The sequence below is a fragment of the Schistocerca americana genome, chromosome 5 (assembly GCF_021461395.2).
Source record: "Schistocerca americana isolate TAMUIC-IGC-003095 chromosome 5, iqSchAmer2.1, whole genome shotgun sequence".
NCBI classification, from domain to species: domain Eukaryota; kingdom Metazoa; phylum Arthropoda; class Insecta; order Orthoptera; family Acrididae; genus Schistocerca; species Schistocerca americana.
The window spans coordinates 677707653-677731623 of NC_060123.1; the positions used below are offsets into that span (position 1 = coordinate 677707653).

At 38.9% G+C, this 23971-nt stretch overlaps 1 protein-coding gene across 1 annotated transcript in view; it reads left to right on the forward strand.

Annotated features, from left to right (window-relative positions):
* The window catches only part of LOC124616628 (Down syndrome cell adhesion molecule-like protein Dscam2), a 375675-nt gene that overhangs the window by 305088 nt on the left and 46616 nt on the right, over positions 1 to 23971 (forward strand). Inside the window, exons 26-28 of the mRNA XM_047144953.1 lie at positions 14530 to 14628; positions 14801 to 14986; positions 15121 to 15417. Coding sequence (XP_047000909.1) covers positions 14530 to 14628; positions 14801 to 14986; positions 15121 to 15417 — 582 coding nt within the window. The remainder of the gene's footprint in view (positions 1 to 14529; positions 14629 to 14800; positions 14987 to 15120; positions 15418 to 23971) is intronic.

Sequence of the window (23971 nt, forward strand, 5' to 3'; positions counted from 1 at the left end):
AACCACGCCATGTAAAGCTGTAGCAAGATTAGAGAGAAAAAAGGGCAAGGAGCTAAGAATTGAAGAAATGTGTACTTTCTTGCTTGTCTTTATTGGTTTTATGTATCCTATATTTAATTTTTTGTCACACAAAACAGCATATTATTAACTAATAGGCAATGAAGAGTGCATATTTTCTGAAGAGCTCTTGTTCTCACGACTACAAATAATCCCATGCGCTATTAATCGCTAGGTTTTAAAAAAAAAAAAAAAAGGAGAGGCACCACAGGACATTTCAATTTCCACTGTCCTGAATATAGTTTGATGGCATCCTTTACTAAATATACACGTTTAAATTCCACGGAAAGAAATATAGTGACGTGCGATAGAAGAATGTTGTCTAAAGAGGCATGGCACTGCACTTTGGCACACTTAAGACCAAACAACATGTTTTACATTTCCTCGAACACACATGTGTCTGAGTTTAGTGGGTAGTCTCCACGTGAGCCATGTTTACATTTAGTGATTTTGCTGTTTCTCCTCCCTTTACTCTTACGTCAAATGAAAACAAAACGAATATCTGTGGCCAGGCGCTATCAAATGAATTAAAACACATTCACTAATTAGTGCACGTTTTCATCTTCTAGCACGTATGGCATTATGCCATAATAAAGAACCAAACATGGTATAATACGGTACTGGTGCTCCAAGAAAATTTACATCCCGAAAACCACACTGAAAAGCTTAATGTAAGGTCGAGGTCTACTTCACTGGGAATCTGGATATACGAATGTGCACTTTAAGTGTGCATTTTAAATTTGCAGATTTTAGTATGGTTCACGAAATTCCGATGCTCTTGGAGTATCCTCTGATGTCTTGTTTCTTTTATGACATAATGTATGACCTTTCAATGTTTTACACGTACGTACATAAGGGCTTTCTACGCCATGGTAGCTGCGCAAGCGTGGTGGCACCTGTTATCTGCACTCTCTGGCAACTGCGGAAATGAACCTATTTCTAAGAGGTTGCGCGAAACTATTGCGAATGGTGGTTTGAAAAGCGTTACTTTCAAAGTAAATATCCTTTTACATAAGTTAAACTATGTGCGAGAATGTACCATGAATTTATTAAATCATAGAGCGTTTGACTCTCATTTAAAAATCAACTCTTTGATGACGAGCCATTTAGAAAAATTTCGAACCCTGAAAATCAGACATTTATGTAATTATTAAAAATTTTACTGGCAAGTTTGTGTGATATATCTTAAAGTGTCGCACGTACAAAAAAGATCAACATTATATGCGAAAGCTTAGCTTCTGTTGTAGCCTATTAACCTCAGAGACCAATATTATATGTGAACGCTTTGCTTTTCTTGTAGCAACACTATGTATATTAATTTAAACTATTAACTTTCCCTGTTTGTGTGTTCGTGCTACTTGACAGTGACGTTGCTGTTGGCTGACTACATCACGTGTCCTATGCTCTGAATATCTGCTGTCATCGGCTGGCGAAATCATGTGACATGAGCAATAACTAGCTTACAAAAGCGCATCGCAATCTCGATTTTAATGATTCGAAAGTAACATGTAGTGTTTGGTGGAATTCCATGGTATACTTTCGTAATACGAAAATACGCACCGTACATGTTGCTGCACATCAAAGATATTTTCCGGCCGGGAAATTCAACGGCCGTGTATAAACCCATAACCATTCAAAGGATCGATAAGTTTCGCAGGGAAAATATATTGTCACTTAACACGGAAAAAGTGTCTTTTCACCCGGGAGAAAGTGTATTTTTAACCGGGAAATCTGGGAAAAATCCGGGAATTTTTTTTCCTTGTCCACATATACACCCTGAATAATGTAGTTGAATTTTATCTTCACAACGGAACAAAACACTATACCCTTTTACCTCTTATCATATCCAACCAGAAAATCTTTTACATCTTTGGAATCCCATTTGTGCTGTCTAGCATTTGAGAAGTGTGTAAATCATCTTTCTAATATTCTCAGTTTGACCATGGCAGTTCAATCCAGTTCATAATTTATAAGGTGATTTGAGACAGACAATGTTTGTGCTAGTTGTATTCAAAATATAAGTAGCCATGTTTGTGGCTTCAACCCATAATCATGTTTGCAGTTCACTTGGATGAAGGATTTATTGTCCTTGCAGTCTCCACCAAAGTTCTGTTCTCACATTCAGCTGCACTTGGGGACTGTAGGCCACTGTTTTTATGCATTATCCCTTGATTCTGCATTAATTAATTCTAGTCACTTATCAGTTCTGATCACTTGCTCAGTTTGCTTTCACTGATTTTTAAAAAATATTCCAGGTCTTTAGCCACTTCAGATAAATGTTTTAAGAAATACTCAGTTCGCCAAAGGAAATAGTCATTTAAAAAAAAAAAAGAAAGTCCTAAGAACCACCAATCGAATTAACTTGCATAAGGACACACAAATCACTGTGAATGAGGTCACCTGTATTTGTTGGCTGTGAATCACTTTAGCAGAAGGGCAGCTTATGAATTTTACCCACAATACTAAGCTTTTATCTTCTCTCTAAATTGAATTTGTCTCAATAGGAAAGGGAAGGGTAAACTGGCAGGGTTGTTAGGGAAATCCATAAGGGGGGACGCTAGTACTCATGGATGTACCTCTTTTTTAGACTAATATCAGTGCCCAATGAGAAGTTCAGGCAGGCAGGTGCTAAAGAGGTCCAAAACACACAATTCTCACAACAGGGAAGTAAATAATGATGTTACCACATTTAACCAAAATATTGGTGGATTAAAGAAAAAAGTAGATTCTCACAAAAGTAAAGTAAAAAATAATGTTACCATTTTTTCTCACCAAAATATCCTGGGATTGAAAAATAAAGTAGATGAGCTACTGGTTTGTTTAGATGACATTGAATCTTATAATGTAATAGATATACTATGTCTGTCTGAGCATTACATTGTGTCTGATATGGAAAAGGTAAATATCAGTGGTTATAAACTAGCTGCACGTATGAGTAGAAAGAATAAGGTGAGGGGAGGAGTTGCCATATATGTCAAAAGTTATCACTGTGTAGAAAGCTTAGATACTAAAAAGTTTTGTCTATAGCAGCATATAGAAGCATGTGCCTGTCAGCTTAAACTGAAGGAGGGCTCTTTTATAATTGTAACAGTATATAGGTCCCCTTCAGGAAACTTTCATTTATTCTTGGAAAACTTGGATGCCTTGTTGCGCTATCTGTCAGGTATGGGAAAGCAAATTATTATTTGTGGGAATGTCAGTGTTGATTCACTGAAAGAGTGTAATAGGAAGAATGACCTTGGAGTCTTGCTCGGTTCTTTCAATTTGACATCTGTCATTAATTTTCCTACTCGGGTAGTAAAGGACAGCAGTACATTGATAGATAACACTTTTATAGACCAAGACAGGTTTAAAAACATAAATTCTTGTCCTGTTGAGAATGGCCTTTCTGATCATGATGCTCGGCTAGTTACAGTATATGACATAGCTCCATTCAGTAATTCAAAACTACCCTCCAAAGTTGTGTGTTCAATTAATGACCCAACAATTAGAAATTTCAGAGAAAATCTTCAGCAGTTAGACTGAGATGAGGTGTACAAGGAACCGGATGCTAATTTAAAATATAACTTATTTCATGATACACTTGTAAGAGAATTTGAAAACTGTTTGCCCAAGAAAGTAGTTAAATCTAATTATAAGAAACCATGCAAAAAAACCTTGGCTTACTAAAGAAATAAAAATATCTTGTAACCACAAAAGGGAACTATATCCAACAACAAGAAAGAGTAATGACCCAGAAACAGCCAAATATTATAAAAACTACTGTGCTACATTAAGAAAGGTTATTAAAAAGTCCAGAAGCATGTGCATCATGTCTGATAACAAAATCAAAACAATTTGGAATATTATTACAAGGGAGACAGGGCAACCAAGAGTACAGGATGACGGCATCACCATCAAAGCGAATGGAAACTTAATAAACAACAAGCTGGAAGTCGAAAACATTTTGAATAATCATCTTTTAAATGTTGTAGAGAAAATAGGATCCAAATGTTCATTAGAAGAAGCAAGGAAGTTAATGGAAGAGGCCTTACCCACACCATTTGATACAATTGAAATTCCACACACCTCTCCTCCTGAAATTAGGAAGATAATAAACTCTCTCAAGAATAAAAGCTCACATGGAATTGATGGCATTTCCAGCAGGATAATAAAAGCTTGTTCCTAAGAAGTAAGTGGGATCCTTAGCCACATATGTAATAGTTCTCTGAAGCAGGGTATTTTGTCAGATAGACTGAAGTATGCCATTGTTAAACCACTGCATAAAAAAGGGGATACATCTGATGTCAGCCGGCCAGAGTGGCCGAGCGGCTCTAGGCGATACAGTCTGGAACTGCACGACCGCTACGGTCGCAGGTTCGAATCCTGCCTCGGGAATGGATGTGTGTGATGTCCTTAGGTTAGTTAGGTTTAAGTAGTTCTAAGTTCTAGGGGACTGATGACCTCAGAAGTTGAGTCCCATAGTGCTCAGAGCCATTTGAACCATTTGAACATCTGATGTCAACAACTATCGCCCAATCTCTATTCTGACTGCCTTATCCAAAATTCTTGAAAAAGTAATGTATTGTAGAGTAGCTTCACACCTCTGTAAAAAATAAAGTTTTAACAAAATGTCAGTTTGGTTTCCAGAAGGGTTTTTCAACAGAAAATGCTATATATATTGTCACTAATGAAATATTAAATGCTCTGAGTAACCGGAAGTCACCCGTTGGAATTTTTTGTGATCTATCAAAGGCTTTTGATTGTGTAAATCATGGAATACTTCTAGATAAGCTCACATACTGTGTTATGAATGGGACAGTACTCTAATGGTTTAAATCATACCTAACTGGAAGAGTGCAGAAAGTTGAAATAAGTAGTTTATATAATATGCAAAAAACTGGTGATTTCTCAAACTCGGGAACAATCATGAATGGAGTGCTGCAAGGTTTGGTCTTGGGGTCCTCTGCTGTTCTTAATATATATTAATGACTTGCCATTCTATATTCACGAAGATGCAAAGCTGGTACTTTTTGCCGATGATACAAGTATAGCTATCACACCCAACAGACAAGAATTAACTGGTGAAATCGTAAATGATGTTTTTCAGAAAATCATTAAGTGGTTTTCTGCAAATGGGCTCTCATTAAACTTTGACAAAACACAGTATATGCAGTTCCACACAGTAAATGGAATGACATCATTAATAAATATAGACTTTGATCAGAAATCGGTAGCTAAGGTAGAATATTCAAAATTTCTAGGTGTATGCATTGATGAGGGGTTGAACTGGAAAAAACACACTGAGGATCTGCAGAAACGTTTGAGTTCAGCTGCTTATGCTATTAGGGTCATTGCAAATTCTGGCGATATACATCTCAGTAAATTAGCTTACCATGCTTATTTTCATTCTCTGCTTTCATATGGCATCATATTCTGGGGTAACTCATCATTAAATAAAAGAGTATTCATTGCACAAAAGCGTGTAATCAGAATAATTGCTGGAGCTCATCCAAGATCATCCTGCAGACACTTACTTAAAGAGCTAGAGATCTTCACTGTAGCCTCACAAAATATATATAGCAGTGTACATGGCTACAACACTAGGAGAAAGGATGATCTTCACTATTCAAGGTTAAATCTAACTTTGGCTCAGAAGGGGATAAATTATGCTGTCACAAAAGTCTTTGGTCACTTACCTAATAGCATCAAAAGTCCGACAGATAGCCATATAGTATTTAAAAGGAAATTAAAAGAATTTCTTAATGGCAACTCCTTCTACTCATTAGATGAATTTTTGGATATAGTAAGTGGGTAATTTCCCCAACCCCCACAAAAAATGAAAAATTATTAAGTGTCATGTAATATTTTGTGTAATGTAATATCTTGTATAGACACCTTTTATTAACCTGACACGTTCCATATCATTACAAAGTGTCGTATTCAAGATCTATGGAACAAGTACTAATCTAATCTAATCTTTCAAAATCTTCTTCACATGGATAAGTTTAAGTGTGAAAGCCTTTTGGGTCAGACTTTAAGAACTACGTTATAGCCATATTTGCCTGAATAATGCCATTAAGGAACGATTGACACAAACAGAGCAAAGAAATTCAATACAAGAAGAATGGGCAGTTCTGAGAGATTTAACAGTGACAGCAGCATTGGACCAAGTAGGTAAAAAGATTAGGGCTAGTAGAAATCCTTGGGTAAAAGAAGAGATATTGAATTTAATTGAAGAAAGGAGAAAATATAAAAATGCAGTAAGTCAAGCAGGTGCCAAGGAATACAAACATCTCAAAAATGAAATTGACAGGAAGTGCAAAATGGCTAAGCAGGGATGGCTAGAGGACAAATGTAAGGATGTAAAGCCATATATCACTAGGTGTAAGATAGATACAGTCTACAGGATAATTAAAGAGACCTTTGGAGAAAAGAGAAATACCTGTATGAATATCAGGAGCACACGTGGAAAACCGGTTCTAAGCAAAGAAGGGAAAGCAGAAAGATGGAAGGAGTGTATAGAGGGTCTATACAAGGGCGATGTACTTGTGGGTAATATTATGGGAATGGAAGAGGACATAGATGAAGATGAAATGGGAGATATGATACTGCATGAAGAATTTGACAGAGCACTGAGAGACCTAAGTCAAAACAAGGTCCCAGGAGTAGACAGCATTCCATTAGAACTAATGATAGCCTTGGGAGAGCCAGCCCTGACAAAACTCTACCATATGGTGAGCAAGATGTATGAGACAGGTGAAATACCCTCAGACTTCAAGAAGAATATAATAATTCCAATCCCAAATTAAAGCAGGTTTTGACAGGTGTGAAAATTACTGAACTATCAGTCCAATAAGTCAAGGCTGCAAATTACTGACACGAATTCTTTACAGACGATTGGAAAAACTGGGGAAGTTCAATTTGATTTCTGTAGAAATGTTGGAACACGTGAGGCGATACTGACGCTACAACTTATCTTAGAAGATAGATTAAGAAAAGGCAAACCTACTTTTATAGCATTTGTAGACTTAGAGAAAGCTTTTAACAATGTTGACTGGAATACTCTCTTTCAAATTCTAAAGGTGACGGGGGCCAAATACAGGGAGCAAAAGGCTATTCACAGTTTGTACAGAAACCCGATGGCAGTTAAAAGAGTCAAGGGGCACGAAAGGGAAGCAGTAGTTGGGAAGGGAGTGAGACACTGTTGTAGCCTATCCCCAATGTTATTCAATCTGTATATTGAGCAAGCAGTGAAGGAAGCAAAAGAAAAATTCAGAGTAGGAATTAAAATCCATGGAGAAGAAATAAAATCTTTGAGGTTTGCCGATGACATTGTAATTCTGTCAGAGACAGCAAAGGACCTGGAAGAGCAGTTGAATGGAATGGACATTGTCTTGAAAGGAGGATATGAGAAGACCATCAGCAAAAACGAAACGAGGATAATGGAGTGTAGTAGAATTAAATCAGGTGATGCTGAGGGAATTAGATTACGAAATGACACATAAAGTAGTAGATGAGTTTTGCTGTTTGGGGAGCAAAATAACTGATGATGGTTGAAGTAGAGAGGATATAAAATGTAGACTGGCAATGGCAAGGAAAGCATTTCTGAAGAAGAGAAATTTGTTAACATCAAGTATTGATTTAAGTGTCAGGAAGTCATTTCTGAAAGTATTTGTATGGAGTGTAGCCATGTATTGAAGTGAAACATGGATGGTAAATAGTTTAGACAAGAAGATAACAGAAGTTTTCAAAATGTGGTGCTACAGAAGAATGCTGAAGATTAGATGGGTAGATCACATAACTAATGAGGAGGTACTGAATAGAATTGGGGACAAGAGGAATTTGTGGCACATCTTGTCTAGAAGAAGGGATCGGTTGGTAGGACATGTTCTGAGGCATCAAGAGATCACCAATTTAGTAATGGAGGGAAGTGTTGATGGTAAAAATCATAGAGGGAGACCAAGGGATGAATACACTAAGCAGATTCAGAAGGATGTAGGTTGCAGTAGTTACTCATAGATGAAGAACTTGCACAGGATATGGGTAGCATGGAGAGTTACATCAAACCAGTCTGTAGACTGAAGACCATAACAGCAGTGTCATTTACACTCAACAAAATGTTAAACTTCATCCTGAACAACTTTTAATCACAAACTCCCATTCCAACAACATATTTCTCCCTTGAAACATCTGCATGTTGTAATTTCCTTGTCAAGAGCTGCCCCAAGTGAGAATAAACTCAACTGAGACCCAGCCACATATAAAACATTTTACAGGTGTTTCTCACTCCAGCTTTCTCCATCAAAGCCGAAAATGTTTATTTCATCTTTTTTTGTTTGTGATGGAATAAAGCTAATAAAGCTGCCATCACCAACACAGATAGGAGCTTCACTGCCAAATGGACTGTAGTTAGTAAACCATTCAGTTTCATTACACATGTGATCAGTAGCAGCAAAATCTAAAATCCTCACACGTTCCTCTATATACTTGCATACTACTATGAAGCAGTTTTGTTTATCAGGACATGCCCTCTCAATTTATACTGATTCTGCCCTTGTTCCCTTGACATAGGGTTTCTGCAGTCTTTTGCATAATGGCCAGGTTTATTATATTTGGAGAAAACATTTCTGTAGTCTTTCATCCAATGGCAGTTTATTACATTTGAAACATTTACCTGTTTTCTTTTTTTATGGCGTTCTTTCTAAAATGTTAGTTTTTATGTTGCTTACCTCCCAGGAACACCTCCTGCATTGTATCTTCCTGGAGATTTAGATGTGCTTGTCTTTGTTGCTCAGGATGTGTCGACTCCCATGCACTCAGAAAATGGTTATAGCTCATTGGTAACATCTTTACATTAGAGAAAACATAATAGGGTTAATTTAAACGTGTACATGGATATCCACAACTAAATATGGAGTATTTTACAAAATTTAAGATTTTTATTATCAGATACAATATTTAATAGCCAAAGTTATTTCACACCGACATGAAAATTATATTCTCTTCTTTTGTTGTAACTAATGCACATGTACCAAAAGGGAACTGCGATGAAATGAAGAAGTTTAAAGTGCTTTTTTGTAATAAAAGTTAACAGATTTCCATAGTAATGTCCCAAAGACATCTTCGTACATCTATCTACTTTTTCCTCATTCATAATAAGATGAATTTATAAACATTGAGTATTAACAAGGAGATCGAAACCAGGTACACAGTAGTACATTGAAAAGACTGAATATGAACTTAATTTTTTGCATACTATATGTTCAACACTGCTGCTGGAACATGCCACCTAAAAAACCAGGTTCACAATTCTGTCAGTGCCCAATGAGAAACCAATGATTTATGCAGCAGAGGCATTAATGTCTGTAACTATTCATGTGCCTTGGGGGAGTAAAAATACAGAGTCACAACAAATGTTTTAATGCCTGTCCTGTATCTATTTCCTGTGGATGACACATTATTGTTTAACAAATTACACACTAGTTCCACCTGAGTCCCTGTTTGTTGATTCAGGAATTCATTCAGCTTCTCTGTTAGATGACCTTTTTTTTATCCAGATAACTTATAATGTCTTTCATCGAAAAGTTTTTCTTCTCTCTTCTTGTAACTTTCTCCTGCAGACTCTTGAATTTTCATCTGTTACTATGCAGCATTGATTAAAAAAAAACTACACATTTCAGTGGCTATATCAACCATTTCTATTTGTGTCTCAGTTCAAACTCCTTAGATGCCTTCTAACTCTGAGTGAAATGAAACAAGATTCGAATCCTAGTTGTACAGATGTGAAACCAAGCTTGGAGAGTACTAGTGAGAAAATGTGCTTGTTTGGAAACAAATGCAACATTTATGTGCCTAAGAATTCAAGTGACTAAGCTGTCCAGTATAATCATGAGATTCTACAGTAGGGTGTTCAGTTGTTATTCTGATCTGCCAACTTTGTTGCTTGTGCTTGGGCATTAAAAGCATTGGAAATGCAAACCATGATGGCACTACTTCTGATTTGAGATGTCTTCTCAATGTACCAGACCTTACAAAATAATCTTCTTCCAAGAAGTGATGTCCACACAAAAAACTGTATGTAGGTGTTAAGCCTTTGTGTTTAGTGGCAGTGCTTCAACAAGTCACATTTTTGCAGAGGAAATCTGTTTGAAACAGAACAAACCTTGCAACATGCGTGAGGCAATGCTAAAGATATTTATGCAATTTTTGTCATTTCTTGACATTCACTTAATGTCGAGGGAAAGTTAAATCACCTTTCTTGCTCCACTGATTCCTAAAGCTGTATTCAGAGTAAGAAATAACCATTTTACACTCACAACATACACTCCATTAACAGCAAGTGAAACTTTCTATCCTAACTGGAAGATGGCAGGTGATGAGAGCAAACACTCTCAAGGTGTACAGGAAAACACTGTGGTCACAGACAGCAGATTTACATCCAGATAGTATAGAGATCACTGACCTCCACCCACCACTTGATACATTGGCAGTGCACAAAATTCCATGCTCATGAAGTCAAGTGTACATAGAAACTACTAAAAGAAGCACCTACACCCAGTTTAATGAACATAAGAGCAATAGTGTTCTGGACAAAATGGATAAATCAGCAGTCACAGATTGTGAACTGGGACAAGAGAATCACTTAACTCGATTCCCTGATACTGAAGTTTTATCAAGGTCCAATATTTACAACTTTGGGGAGCACATAGAAATTCAATAACATAAAAACAAATTTAATAGAAATGAAGACTGTCTGAAATTAGGCAATTTGAGAGCCTTAGTGCTAAATAAAGCAAACAGCCCCAACTCTTCTGCAGTACGAGCTCTGTTACAGATGCTGTGATAATTAGTGATCTTTGGCAGTGGTCAGATGAGTCACAACCCTACTATTGCGCACTTACATATAAACAGTTTGGCTTGCTGAGCTTGTTTGAGTTGGAAAGTCAACTAACAAAATCCAAAGGATGTCTCCAGCATTAGGAGACAAAATGTTAAGCACAGAAATATACCTTAGACCACAGCCTAATGGCCATGTAACTAAAATGGAGAGGGATACAAATACTGGCATACTGGCTATGAATAGCTGCATTGTATGGTTTCCATTACATTATTTTTCCCTGGGTTGCTACTCCCACATCACAGGAAACCCAATGTGGAATTTGGGAAATACAGAGAGGCAATAGCAGTCGGCTGAATCTCTGAATCAGTTGTGAGGTGTGCTTGTATAGTGGAGTTTCAACAACTTATTGGTGCAATATTTCAGTGTAGAATCTTCTGGCCAGCTGCAAGTGTATATGGTTTACAGCTGAACGTGGTCAGAAGACTCGAGACTGAAATATGGTGCAGTGTGTTATGAAACAATCCACATCCAGGGAAATATTTAAAAGCCATAAAGCAAACAGTGACCACAACATAACTTATGGGTAGAGTGACTTGTTCACTTTTTGCATTATTATAAGCAGAACATTATGCTGATAGTAAACATAATACAAACAGGAAATTTTCTTAAATATGGCCACGATACAGACTTAAATATGCCACATTGTATTTAGCCAAAAAAATCTCAGTTGATGTAATGAAATCTGTAAAATTAAATCAGTGTGTTCATACTGGGATTCAAAATTGTGCTCTCCTATTTGGGGCTCTAGAACAAAGGATGGTGATGATGATGTTTTGGATTGTGAGGCACTCAACTGCATGGTTATCAGCAATCTCATCACTTTAATGACTGATGATGAAATAATGAGGACAACACAAACACCCAGTCATCTCGAGGCAGGTGAAAATCCCCCCTGACCCTGCCGGGTCTACATTTTAAGAGATGTTAATATTTCAACAGGAGGTCAGAGAATACCACTCATGCCTTAGGCCTTACAACTTGCCAACTGCTGCTACATCACCGTATGAGAAGCAATCTATATTTGTGTGTGTTGGAGGGGGAAGGGGGGGGGGAGTTTGAGTGCAAGCACACACATGCATTTACCTATGTTTTTGTAGGTTTGGAAAGTCAGAATGGTGAAGGAATGGGGGAGATATATGGAGTTTTATGTGTTAATACATCATTTCTAGGAAAGAAACATATATCTGTAACTGATTTATTACAATTTATTTAAATTTCAGTATAGCTCTGAGTTTGCAAATCCAGTTAATAATATTAAAATTTTTTTTGGAAAATCCAGGATGTAATCTAACAATATTATAAAAATGGAAGTTGCTACTCACCATATAGCGGAGATGCTGAGTCGCATATAGGCACAAGTCAAAAATAGATTACTCCCACACACACACACACACACACACACACATTCACACAAATGCAACTCATATACACATTACTACAGTCTCAGACAACTGATGCCACACTGCGAGCAGCAGCACCAGTGCATGGGGGTGGCGACGGGTGGGAGTAATGAGGAGGCTGGTGCGGGAAGGGAGAGGGATAGTAGGGTAAGGGTGGCGGACAGTGAAGTGCTGCTGGGGAGTGAGAACGGATGAGATGGAGAGAGAGTAGGGCAGCTATGTGCAGTTTGGAGGTTAGATGGAGAGCAGGGTAGAGGTGGGGTGGGAGGGGGGTGTAGCAGAAAAAAAGAGAAGTAAAATTACTGGGTGGGACGGTGCAATGAGGGCTGTGTAGTGCTGGAATGGGAACAGGGAAGGGGCTAGATAGGTGAGGACAATGACTAACAAGGGTTGAGGCCAGGAGGATTACGGGAATGTAGGATATATTGTGTAGAAAGTTTCCACCTGTGCAGTTGAGAAAAGCTGGTGTTTGTGGGAATTATCCATGTGGCACAGGCTGTGGAGCAGTCATTGAAATGAAGGATGTCGTGTTTGGCAGCGTATTCAGCAGCAGGATGGTCCACTTGTTTATTGGCCTCAGTTTGTCGGGTTATTCATGTGGACAGACAGCTTGTTGGCTGTCATGCCCACATAGAGTGCAGCACAGTGGTTGCAGCTTAGCTTGTAGATCACATGGCTGGTTTCACAGGTAGCCCTGCCGTTGGTGCGATAGCTAATGTTTGTGACTGGACTGGAGTAGGTAGTGGTGAGAGAATGTATGAGACAGGTCTAGCATCTAGGTCTATTACAGGGGTATGAGCCATGAGGTAAGGGATTGGGAGCCGGGGTTGTGTAGGGATGGATGAGTATATTGTGTAGGTTCGGTGAATGGCAGAATACTACTACGTGAGGGGTTGGAAGGCTAGTGGGCAGGACATTTCTCATTTCAGGGCACGACAAGAGGTAGTTGAAACCCTGGTGGAGAATGAAATTTAGTTGGTCGAGTCCTGGGTGGTACTCAGTTACGAGGGGAATGCTCTTCTGTGGATGGTGGGACTTAGGGAGGAGGTGGGAAACTTAAAGATAAGGCATGGGAGATTTGTTTTTGTACAAGGATGAGAGGATAATTACGGTCTGTGAAGGCTTCAGTGGGACCCTCAGTATATTTTGAGAGGGACTGCTCGTCACTGCAGATGCGACGACTGTGGGTGGCGAGGCTGTATGGAAGGGGCGTCTTGGTATGGAACGGGTGGCAGCTGTTGAACTGGAGGTATTGCTGATGGTTAGGTAATGTTTGATATGGACAGAGGTACTTTGAAGTGGAGGTCAACATCTAGGAAGGGGCTTGTTGGGTTGAGTATGACCAGGTGAAGCAAATGGGGAAGAAGTTGTTGAGGTTCTGGGGAATGTTGATAGGGTGTCCTCACCCTCAATCCAGATTGGGGTATGGCTGTGGGCCCTCTCCCCTGCCCTCCATCTAATCTCTGGATTGCACATAGCTAACCTAATGTCTCTCCAGCTCATCGCTACTCACTCCCCAGCAGCATTTCACTGTCCAATGCTCCTACCCTACTATCCCTCCTCCTTACCCCCCACCTAGTCACCACTCCAATTATGCACTGGTGCTGCTGCTCACAGTGTGGCTTCAGTTGCCTGATACTGCAGTCATGTATATGTATGTGTGTGTGTGATCTATTTTTGATGAAGGCCTTACTTGCTGAAATCTTTATTTGTGACAGTCTTTCTGTTGTGCCTATCTGTGACTCAGCATCTCCGCTATATGGCAAGTAGCAACTTTCCTTTCCAAAATATTACCAACAAAATTTTACTAGAATACTAGCAATGAAGTGTCTGATTCTTAAACATGAATTTTTCTATGAAGAATTAATGGAAAAACCATGAACATAAAATATTTTTCATTTACTTAACAACATGCTGCTTCATGTGTTGTATCCTTCAGATATTTTATTTCAGAGATACAGATATTATTTGTACACAAGTGGAGTTTGTTATGGTAAATGGACTTGGTAAAATGCAGATTTTAAACTATATCCTTACTGCTGTCTTATTTTAGTGCCATGTTTTTCTAATTAGTGTGTACCAATAAAGTCACTTCATCCTTCATTTAACTAGATTTAAAACTAAGAATACCAGTAAACTACGATAATTTGTGTACACCAGCTATAGTGTGTAATGTTAAATTGGTTTCAGTTCCACCTGATCCTCCATCATTGTCAGTGATAGCATCTTATGCTGATAGCCTCCAGCTGCAATGGACTGATAACCACAACGGTGGAAGCCCAATATTAGGTTTGTCTCTGTTTTTCTAATAATTATTCTTAAAGGGCAATATTTTCTTGTACTGTGCAGTGAAGATATGCCCTCAGCACACTTTCCTCTACAGCATGCAAATTTTATATCTTGATGTCATATTTATATTATTTATTGGTCCAGTTATTTACAATGAGATATAAATTTACAGGCTATGTGATTAACTATAAAAGGGACCATGGTGACTGGGAGGAGTTGCATATTGAATCAAGAGCAAATTCCCACTTGCTACAAAATTTGTGGTGTGGTACACGATATCAGCTCTACATAACAGCCTACAACAAGATAGGTACAGGTCTTCCATGTGATATTGTGAATGCATACACAAAAGGAACAGGTACATAGCTTCTTATTTGTAATGTTAAATTTGTAAATGAGGTATATAACTTGCTAAGAGGAGGAAATAGGGAAGTTACAATGTTGTGTTTCTTGAAAAAGGATAGCCATGCATGTAAATGCATTTTCTTACAGTTCCGGTGAAACCTAAACAGAGCCAGTTGCTGACTGTGAATTCAACAGTTGTGACCATTTGGTTGGATTCCTGGGGTGATGGTGGCTGTGCAATACTCTATTTCATTATTGAATACCATGATACTGAACGGTCCCGAGACTGGACATTAGTGTCAAACAATGTGCTTCCAACAGAACGAGTTTACAGTGTTTTGGATCTTACACCTGCAACAAAGTATAGGCTTCGAGTTACAGCTCACAACAATGCAGGCTCAACAATAGCTTATTACAACTTCACTACACTTACTGTGGAAGGTGGTATGTATGATATAATTTTTATATGCATGAAATATGTAACACTATCTATAGTTTCACATTTTAAATTATTATATTGTGAATAGTTCTCTCTGTTAAAATGAAAAATTAACGCCATTGACTAAAATCTGAAATAAAATAATAGTTGAATTTGCTTTATCCAGTTATTGAAATTTCTCATAACTACGGATGGGAAGGAGCAAACTGTTTTGCTTTGAAAAGACCTTTAATGACCATGACCACATTCAGTATTATTTATTCTGATGACTGGTTTCAGCAAAAAAATTTTGTTGTTTTATGTCCTGTTCCATTAGGACTGTACCACACCTGCCATGTTGACATTATAGTGGATGGGACATGGCACATTCCCACACATGTTTGTTAAAAATAAAACAGGTTTGTCACAAATAAAAATAATACAGTTAAAAAGCACCATGTATAACTAGGGATGGATGTGCACACATAATGTTCCACTAGTGCTTGGTAAATGCTGAATAGGCTATTTTACTATGTTAAAAATATGGTTTGGATTGCTGTTAATTGGAGTGATTATAACATTCAAATTGCATTTACACTGAATATTCTCACAAAATATCTCTTTTATTTTCATGTAATTAAAGCTTAAATATCAAGATTTGCTCATGCAATTGAAAATGCTCGTTATTGGCTAAGGCTCTGGTGACACCATAGACTTGCAGTAACATGAAGCTATACATGTGTCACAGGAGTGTTAGCCAAAGTTACTAGGATTCTACAAACTTTTTCTGCAAATAGTTAAGCTATTTAATGATGGAAAGTGCATTTACAACTTTTAAGTAACAATAGAAAGAAATTTTGTGAAGACTGATAGTGGAAACCTTAATAAAATTATGCTCCTCTCATTTAAAGCAGCAATATGTGCAAGGATGGACATTCTTATCCCTGCTCCATGCAACATCATTGAACTCACCCAAAACTAAGGAATTGTGGAACTTTTGCTAATGGGTCCATATCTTATATCTAGATTGTTGACTATTTCAATGGTGGGATGTATTGTACGCAGCTTCACATTAATCTTAGTCTGAGAAATACAAAATATTACCTTTTTTTGGAAAGCATTGTTTGTAGTGAAGGTATCACCATACTCCCCCTCTACAACAAGGTGTAGGACGATGAGGTTTTGTTTGCAAAGAGATATAAAGCATTTACAACATGCAGGTAACACAAACGTGGCGTTTGTGAGTGTAAACTAACGTCATGTGTGAAGCAGACTTAACTTCATTTATTGCAACATGATAAAACTTCAAAAGCTTAAACAATAAGGATTCTAGCTGGACAGTACAAAAATAAAAATAAAATATTGTTTTGAATGTGACATGTGTGAACAGCTACTGCAAAAATTAAGTGCATGTAAACACCAAAGAAAACACAATAATACTCTGTAATCGGTGTGGTGAAGTTTAGTAATTGTGAATTGGTTTTCATATGAAAGGACTGTCAAAATGTTTTATAAATAAGTTAAAATATTGTTGTAGGCTAGATTTGAATCAGGAGCCTATGGATATCATCTTCCAATAGTACACAGTCCACAACTCTACCAACCAATCTACAAATGCTGTACAAGGAAGCGGGTAGAACAATAATTTTTACTAAGACTTTAATTTTTTCGACTGATGCAATCCTCCTTTGTAACAGCGAGAAAGTGTATGTGACAGGTAAATTAATTTTAACTTTAGAGAGTTAAGAGAACTTTGGCATTGACACAGTAGCAATTTGCCAGTACAGTGCAAGCAATTTTTATGCACTTTCTCAAACTCTGGAACACTCAAAAACAATTTTTCATGAGTTTTTATGGATGTATTTGTAGTATGATACTACACACCATTTGGAATCGCATTTTCTGAAACGTAAATTCCAAAACAAGACATCACTGTGAGTTAGCTTTATGATAGTAGTAGCAGCAAGCTGGCCGTTGACACCATAGGCATCATATGACTCGAGTGGAGCATTTTAGTGGGCTTTCAAATTATTTGGAATTCATTTCTGTTTTTATGAAATAATACTGAAATTCAGGAAGGAAAAAGTATATTATGATCACAAAATGACATATTAACTATTTAACAGTCAAATACCCTACTGTGTAACAGTGCACATGTGTGCACTGTTATGCAGTTCATCATCTAACAAGCATCAGTGGAATTCTGTATGTGGGGTTATCCCTAGTTACAGAAAGTGTTTTTTAATTATTTTTTTTATATGTAACAAACCTGTGTGAAATGTACTTTGACTTATCCACTATAATATTGATATGGCAGGTGTGATACAGTCATATTGGAACAGGAAGTATAACAACAAACTTTATTTGAAGATCAGGAGATGACAGTCTTAACTGTTGTAACTGGTCATCAGGAATAAATAATATTGAATGCTACCTTTGCCACTAAAAGTTTCTTATCCAAGTATATTTTGGTAAATATTAAAAATATAAAAGATAGCAGTTGTGAAATGCATATATTTGTCAATGCATTTAGTAATGACCCCAGTATTTAGAAGATAACAACTAAAACATAAAAATTGTATTGATTGATTGTTTTTGTTGTGGTCTTCAGTCCAGAGACTGGTTTGATGCAGCTCTCCTTGCTACTATATCCTGTGCAAGCTTCTTAATTTCCAAGTAACTATTGCACCCTGCATCCTTCTGAATCTGCTTAGTGTATTCATCTCTTGGTCTCCCTCTATGACTTTTACCCTCCACACTGCCCTCCAATACTAATTAGTTAGTTAGTTAGTTAGTTAGTTAGTTGGTGGTGCGTCACAACATGACCTACCAACCAATCCCTTCTTCTAGACAAGTTGTACCAGGAATTCCTCTTCTCCCCAATTCTATTCAGTATCTCCTCATTAGTTACATGATCTACTCATCTAATCTTCAACATTATCCTGTAGCACCACATTTCAAAAGCTTCTATTCTCTTCTTGTCTAAACTAATTTTCATTCATGTTTCACATACAAATACTTTCAGAAAAGACTTCTTGACACTTAAATCTATACTCAATGTTAACAAATTTCTCTTCTTCAGAAACGCTTTTCTTGCCATATTCAGTCTACATTTTATATCCTCCCTACTTCGACCATCATCAGTTGTTTTTCTCCCCAAATAGCAAAACTCATCTATTACTTTAAGTGTCTCATTTCCTAATCTGATTCCCTCAGCATCACCTTATTTAGTTAGACTACACGTCATTATTGTCATTTTGCTTTTGTTGATGTTCATCTTATAGCCTCCTTTCAAACCACTGTCCATTCTGTTCAACTGCTCTTCCAGGTTTGTATTGATCACATTGTTGAATAGATTTCCATTGCAACAAATCTTATGAATGTGTCTTGGTTTTTCTTCAGTCTTGCTTTCAATACCAAGCACAATGCCAGGATTGTCTATCTGGTGTCATTACCTTTTGTAAGGCAAACAGGTCATCACCAAACAATTCCTCCATTTTCTTTTCCATTCTTCTGTACCAGTACAAGAGAAGGAAAGTTGCTACTCACCATATAGCGGAGATGCTGAGCCGCGATAGGCACAATAAAAAGATTCACACAATCATAGCTTTTGGCCATTAAGGCCTTTGTCAGCAGTAGACACACATACACACATGCACACACACACTCACGCAAACGCAACTTGCAGACACATCTGCAGTCTCAGAGAGCTGAAACTAAACTGCAAGCAGCAGCACCAGTACATGATGGGAGTGGCAACTGGGTGGGGGTAAGGAGAAGGCTGGGGTGGGGAGGGGGGAGGGATAGTAAGGTGGGAGTGGCAGACAGGGTCTCACTGAAGCCTTCACTGACCGTAATTATCCTCCCATCCTTGTACAAAAACAAATCTCCTGTGCCTTATCTTTCCAGTCTCCTACCACCTCACAAAGTTCCACAGTTCGGCCACAGAGAAGCATTCCCCTCGTAATTCAGTACCATCCGGGACTGGAGCAACTGAATTACATTCTCTGCCAGGGTTTCAATTACCTCTCGTCATGCCCTGAAATGAGAAATGTCCTACCCACTATCCTTCCCACCCCTCCTACCACGGTATTCCGCCGTCCCCCGAACCTACACAATATACTCGTCCATCCTTACACAACCCCTACTCCCAAACCCTTACCTCATGGCTCATACCCCTGTAATAGACCTAGATGTGAGACCTGTCCCATACATCCTTCTACCACCACCTACTCCAGTCCGGTCACTAACATTACCTATCACATCAAAGGCAGGGCTACCTGTGAAACCAGTCATGTGATCTACAAGCTAAGCTGCAACCACTGTGATGCATTCTACGTAAGCATGACAACCAATAAGCTGTCTGTCCGCATGAATGGCCACCGACAAACTGTGGCCAAAAAACAAGTGGACCACCCTGTAGCTGAACACGCTGCCAAACATGATACCCCTCATGATACCCCATATGGATCCTTCCCACCAACACCAGCTTTTCTGAATTGCGCAGGTGGGAACTTTCCCTGCAATACATCCTATGTTCACGTAACTCTCCTGGCCTCAACCTTCGTTAGTCACTGTCCTCACCCATCCACACCCCTCCCTGTTCCCATTCCAGCACTACACAGCTGTCATTTCACTGCCACACCCAGTCTTTTAATTTCTTTTATTTTTATTTCTCTCCATTCCACTACTTACCCCTCTCCCCTCCACACCTTCTCTCCTACCCTCTGTCTAAACTGGAATGCTTCACTGTCCGCCACTCCCACCTTACTATCCCTCCCCCTCCCCGCCCCAGCCTCCTCCATACCCCCACCCAGTCGCCACTCCCATCATGCACCGGTTCTGCTGCTCGCAGTGTAGTTTCAGCTCTCTGAGACTGCAGATGTGTGTGCAAGTTGCGCTTGCGTGTGTGTGTGTGTGTGTGTGTGTGTGTGTGTGTGTGTGTGTGTGTGTGTGTGTGTCTACTGCTGACAATGGCCCTAATGGCCGAAAGCTATGATTGTGTGAATCTTTTTATTGTGCCTATCGCGGCTCAGCATCTCTGCTATATGGTGAGTAGCAACTTTCCTTCTCTCATATTGTTACATTCCATCCTGGATTTTCCATTCTTCTGTATATTACAAGGGCTATCCACAAAGTACATTACGTTTTCGTTTGTGTCCATTTGGGGCGGGGCTAGTGCGGCCATCTTGGTGTCATGGCATTCCACCGCTCAGTCGGCATCCTGCCGTGGTAGTGAGAGGTTCATGCTGTACTCCGTTCAGTTACTGTGACAGTTTGAAATGGCAGCATTAATTGAAAATGCCGCGAAGTGTGAAGTGCATGCTGTAATAAGGTTTCTGACCGCAAAAAACTGTACACCGATAGAAATCTATCGGCAGCTTTGTGAAGTGTATGGGGACAACATAATCACTGAAGGTGGAGTGCGTCAAGGGATCATAAAATTTAAAAATGGCCGAACTAACGTTCACGATGAAGAGCGAAGTGGCAGACCCAGCATAGTGACTGCCGAACTTGTCGAAAAAGTCGATGCCGCGGTCCTTGAAAACCTTAATTTCACAATAATGGAACCCTCTATGAGTTTTCCACAAATTTCACAAAGTTTGTTGCACTAAATCATTACCAAAAAGCTTGGTTACCACAAGTGGTGGTGGTTAGTGTTTAACGTCCATTCGACAACGAGGTCATTAGAGACGCAGCGCAAGCTCGGGTTAGGGAAGGATTGGGAAGGAAATCGGCCGTGCCCTTTCAAAGGAACCATCCCGGCATTTGCCTGAAATGATTTAGGGAAATCACGGAAAACCTAAATCAGGATGGCCGGAGACGGGATTGAACCGTCGTCCTCCCGAATGCGAGTCCAGTGTGCTAACCACTGCGCCACCTCGCTCGGTTTACCACAAGTCTTGTGCAAGATGGATACCAAAAATCTTGACAGAGATTCACAAAAATCAGCGAATGGCTGCAGCGTTAACGTTTTTGGACGCTTACGAGAAAGATGGTGACTCATTACTCGATCACATCGTTACTGGTGACGAAACATGGGTTAAGCATGTGAACTGCGAGACAAAATTGCAGTCAATGCAGTGGGGGCACACAAATTCCCCCCAAAAACCCAAGAAATGCATGCAGACAATGTCAGCAAGGAAGGTGATGGCGGCTGTCTTTTGGGACAGAAAAGGTGTGATTTTTGTGGATTTCCTGGAAAGAGGCACTACAATAAACTCTCAAAGGTATTGCAAAACTCTGCACAACCTCAGAAGAGCAATACAAAACAAGCACAGGGGAAAGTTGGGCTCAAAGATCTTGCTGATTCACGACAACGCCCGGGCCCACACGGCAAATGCCACTCGTGAAGTTCTCGAATGTTTTAAGTGGGAGTTGTTTACTCATCTGCCGTAAAGGAATTTCCAAGCTTGTCCATGGATACGATAAGTGCCTTAATTTAAATGGCAACTATGTAGAAAAGTTGTATTTAAGTGTGGGTTTCATCTGTATATAATTAAAAAAAATTCCAATACTTTATTTATTTTTAATTCCAAAACGTAATGTACTTTGTGGATAGCTCTCGTATTTGTGTCAGCAACTTCGATGCATGAGCTGTTCAGCTGATTGTGCGATAGTTCTCACACTTATCTGCTCTTCTCTCTTCAAAACTGAATGGGTGATATTTTTCTGAATGTCTGATATCAGCTGTCACATAAATTCCACACACCACCTTGAATAGTTAACTAGTTGTTTGGTTGACACCCCTCTCCCCCCATCCCCCCCACCCCCTCCCCCCTTCCCACACACATGCACACCACTCTTTCCCGCTAGTGAGTTCAGAAATTTCAATGGAATGTCAAGTTCTCTCCCTCATAGAGACCTTCAGTATACTCTTTCCACCTATCTACTCTTTCCTCTGCATTTAACAGTGGAATTCCCATTGCATTCGTAATGTTATCACCCATCCTTGTAATTCACCAAAATTCTTTCAGCTTTTCTATAAGCTGAGTCAGGCCTTCCAACAGTCATTTCTTTTCTCATTTCTTCACATTTTTCCTGCAACCATTTCTGTTGGCTACTCCGCATTTCCTGTTTATTTTATTCGTATGTGATTTATATTTCTGTTATTCCCTGAACATTTATGTATTTCCTTCTTTCATCAGTCAGTTGAATTATTTCTTTTGTTACTCAAGGTGTCTTCAGAGTTATCTTCCTTGTACCTCTGTCTGACTGCCCAACATCTGTGATTGCCCTTTCTAGATACTCCTCATCAACTGGCCTGCCTACAGTGGTGTTCTCTATCACAGTATCCACATTCTTAACAAACTTTAAATATGTCTCATCATTCCTAAGTACTTTAGTATTGCAATTCCTTCCACACTAAATCTTCTGAACGATTCTCTTGAATTTCAGTCTGTTCTTCGATGTTACTAAAGTATCTATATGCACCTGGATACCCCTACAATCCTGTATCTGATTTAGGAATCTCTGACTGTGATGTAATTCATCTGGAATCTTCTTGAGTCTCTGGGTATTTTCCAATTATACCTTCTCCTCTTGTAATTCTGTAACAGAGCATTTGCTATTACCATCTGATATTTATTGCAGAACTCAATTATTCTTTCTCCTCCCTCATTCCTACTGCCAAGCCCATATTCTCCTGTAACCCTTTCTTCTATTCCTTCCCCTACAGCCGCATTCTAATCCCCTATGACTATTAGATTATCATCTCCCTTTACATACTGAATTACTCATTCAGTATCCTCATAAGCTTCTCTATCTCTTCATCTCCTTGCGAAGCCAACATGTATACTGGAACTATAGTTGTCGGCTTTCATGTGCTGTCAAATCTGCTGAGAATAACCCTATCACTGAACTGTTTGTAGTAACTCACTCTCTATTCACAATGAATCCTACTCCCATTGTACCATTTTCTGCTGCTGTTGGTATTGCCCCACATTCGTCTGACTAGAAATTCTTATCTTTTTTCCATTTATCATCACTGATCCGCACTATATCTAGACTGAGCCTTTGCATTTACATTTTTGGAGTTTCTAGCTTTTCTATTACTTTCAAACTTCTGACATTCCATGTTCTGACTCATTATCCCTTAATTGGTTATTCCATCTTTTTCTCATGTTCACTTTCTCACTGACAGTCCCCTCCCAGAGATCTGAATGGGAGACAAATCCGGAATCTTTTGCTAATGGAGGTACCATCATGAACTTTTTCAGTTGCAGGCCACATGTTCATTGGCTACATGTTATGTGCCTTTAATGCAGTGGTTTCCACTGCTTTCTGTCTCCTCATGCCGCAATCATTGCAGATTCTTCTGTCACTTATGGGCAGTTTCTGACCTCAAGGGCAGCGGAGTGTCCTGAACATCTATCAGTTCCTCTGCCATCTTTCACAAGGCTGTTGGCAGAGTGGGGTGACTTCTTAATTCTTTGGTCACAACTGGTGACAGTTTTTATTCAAAATTTAAGCAGTGGCTGGGTTCTAATCTGGAAAGAAGGATGTTTTGGTTACTAGTCAGAGACACTCCCCTAGACCATGGACTCATAAGTGTTGCTATGTGAAGACAAAGTGAAAAGT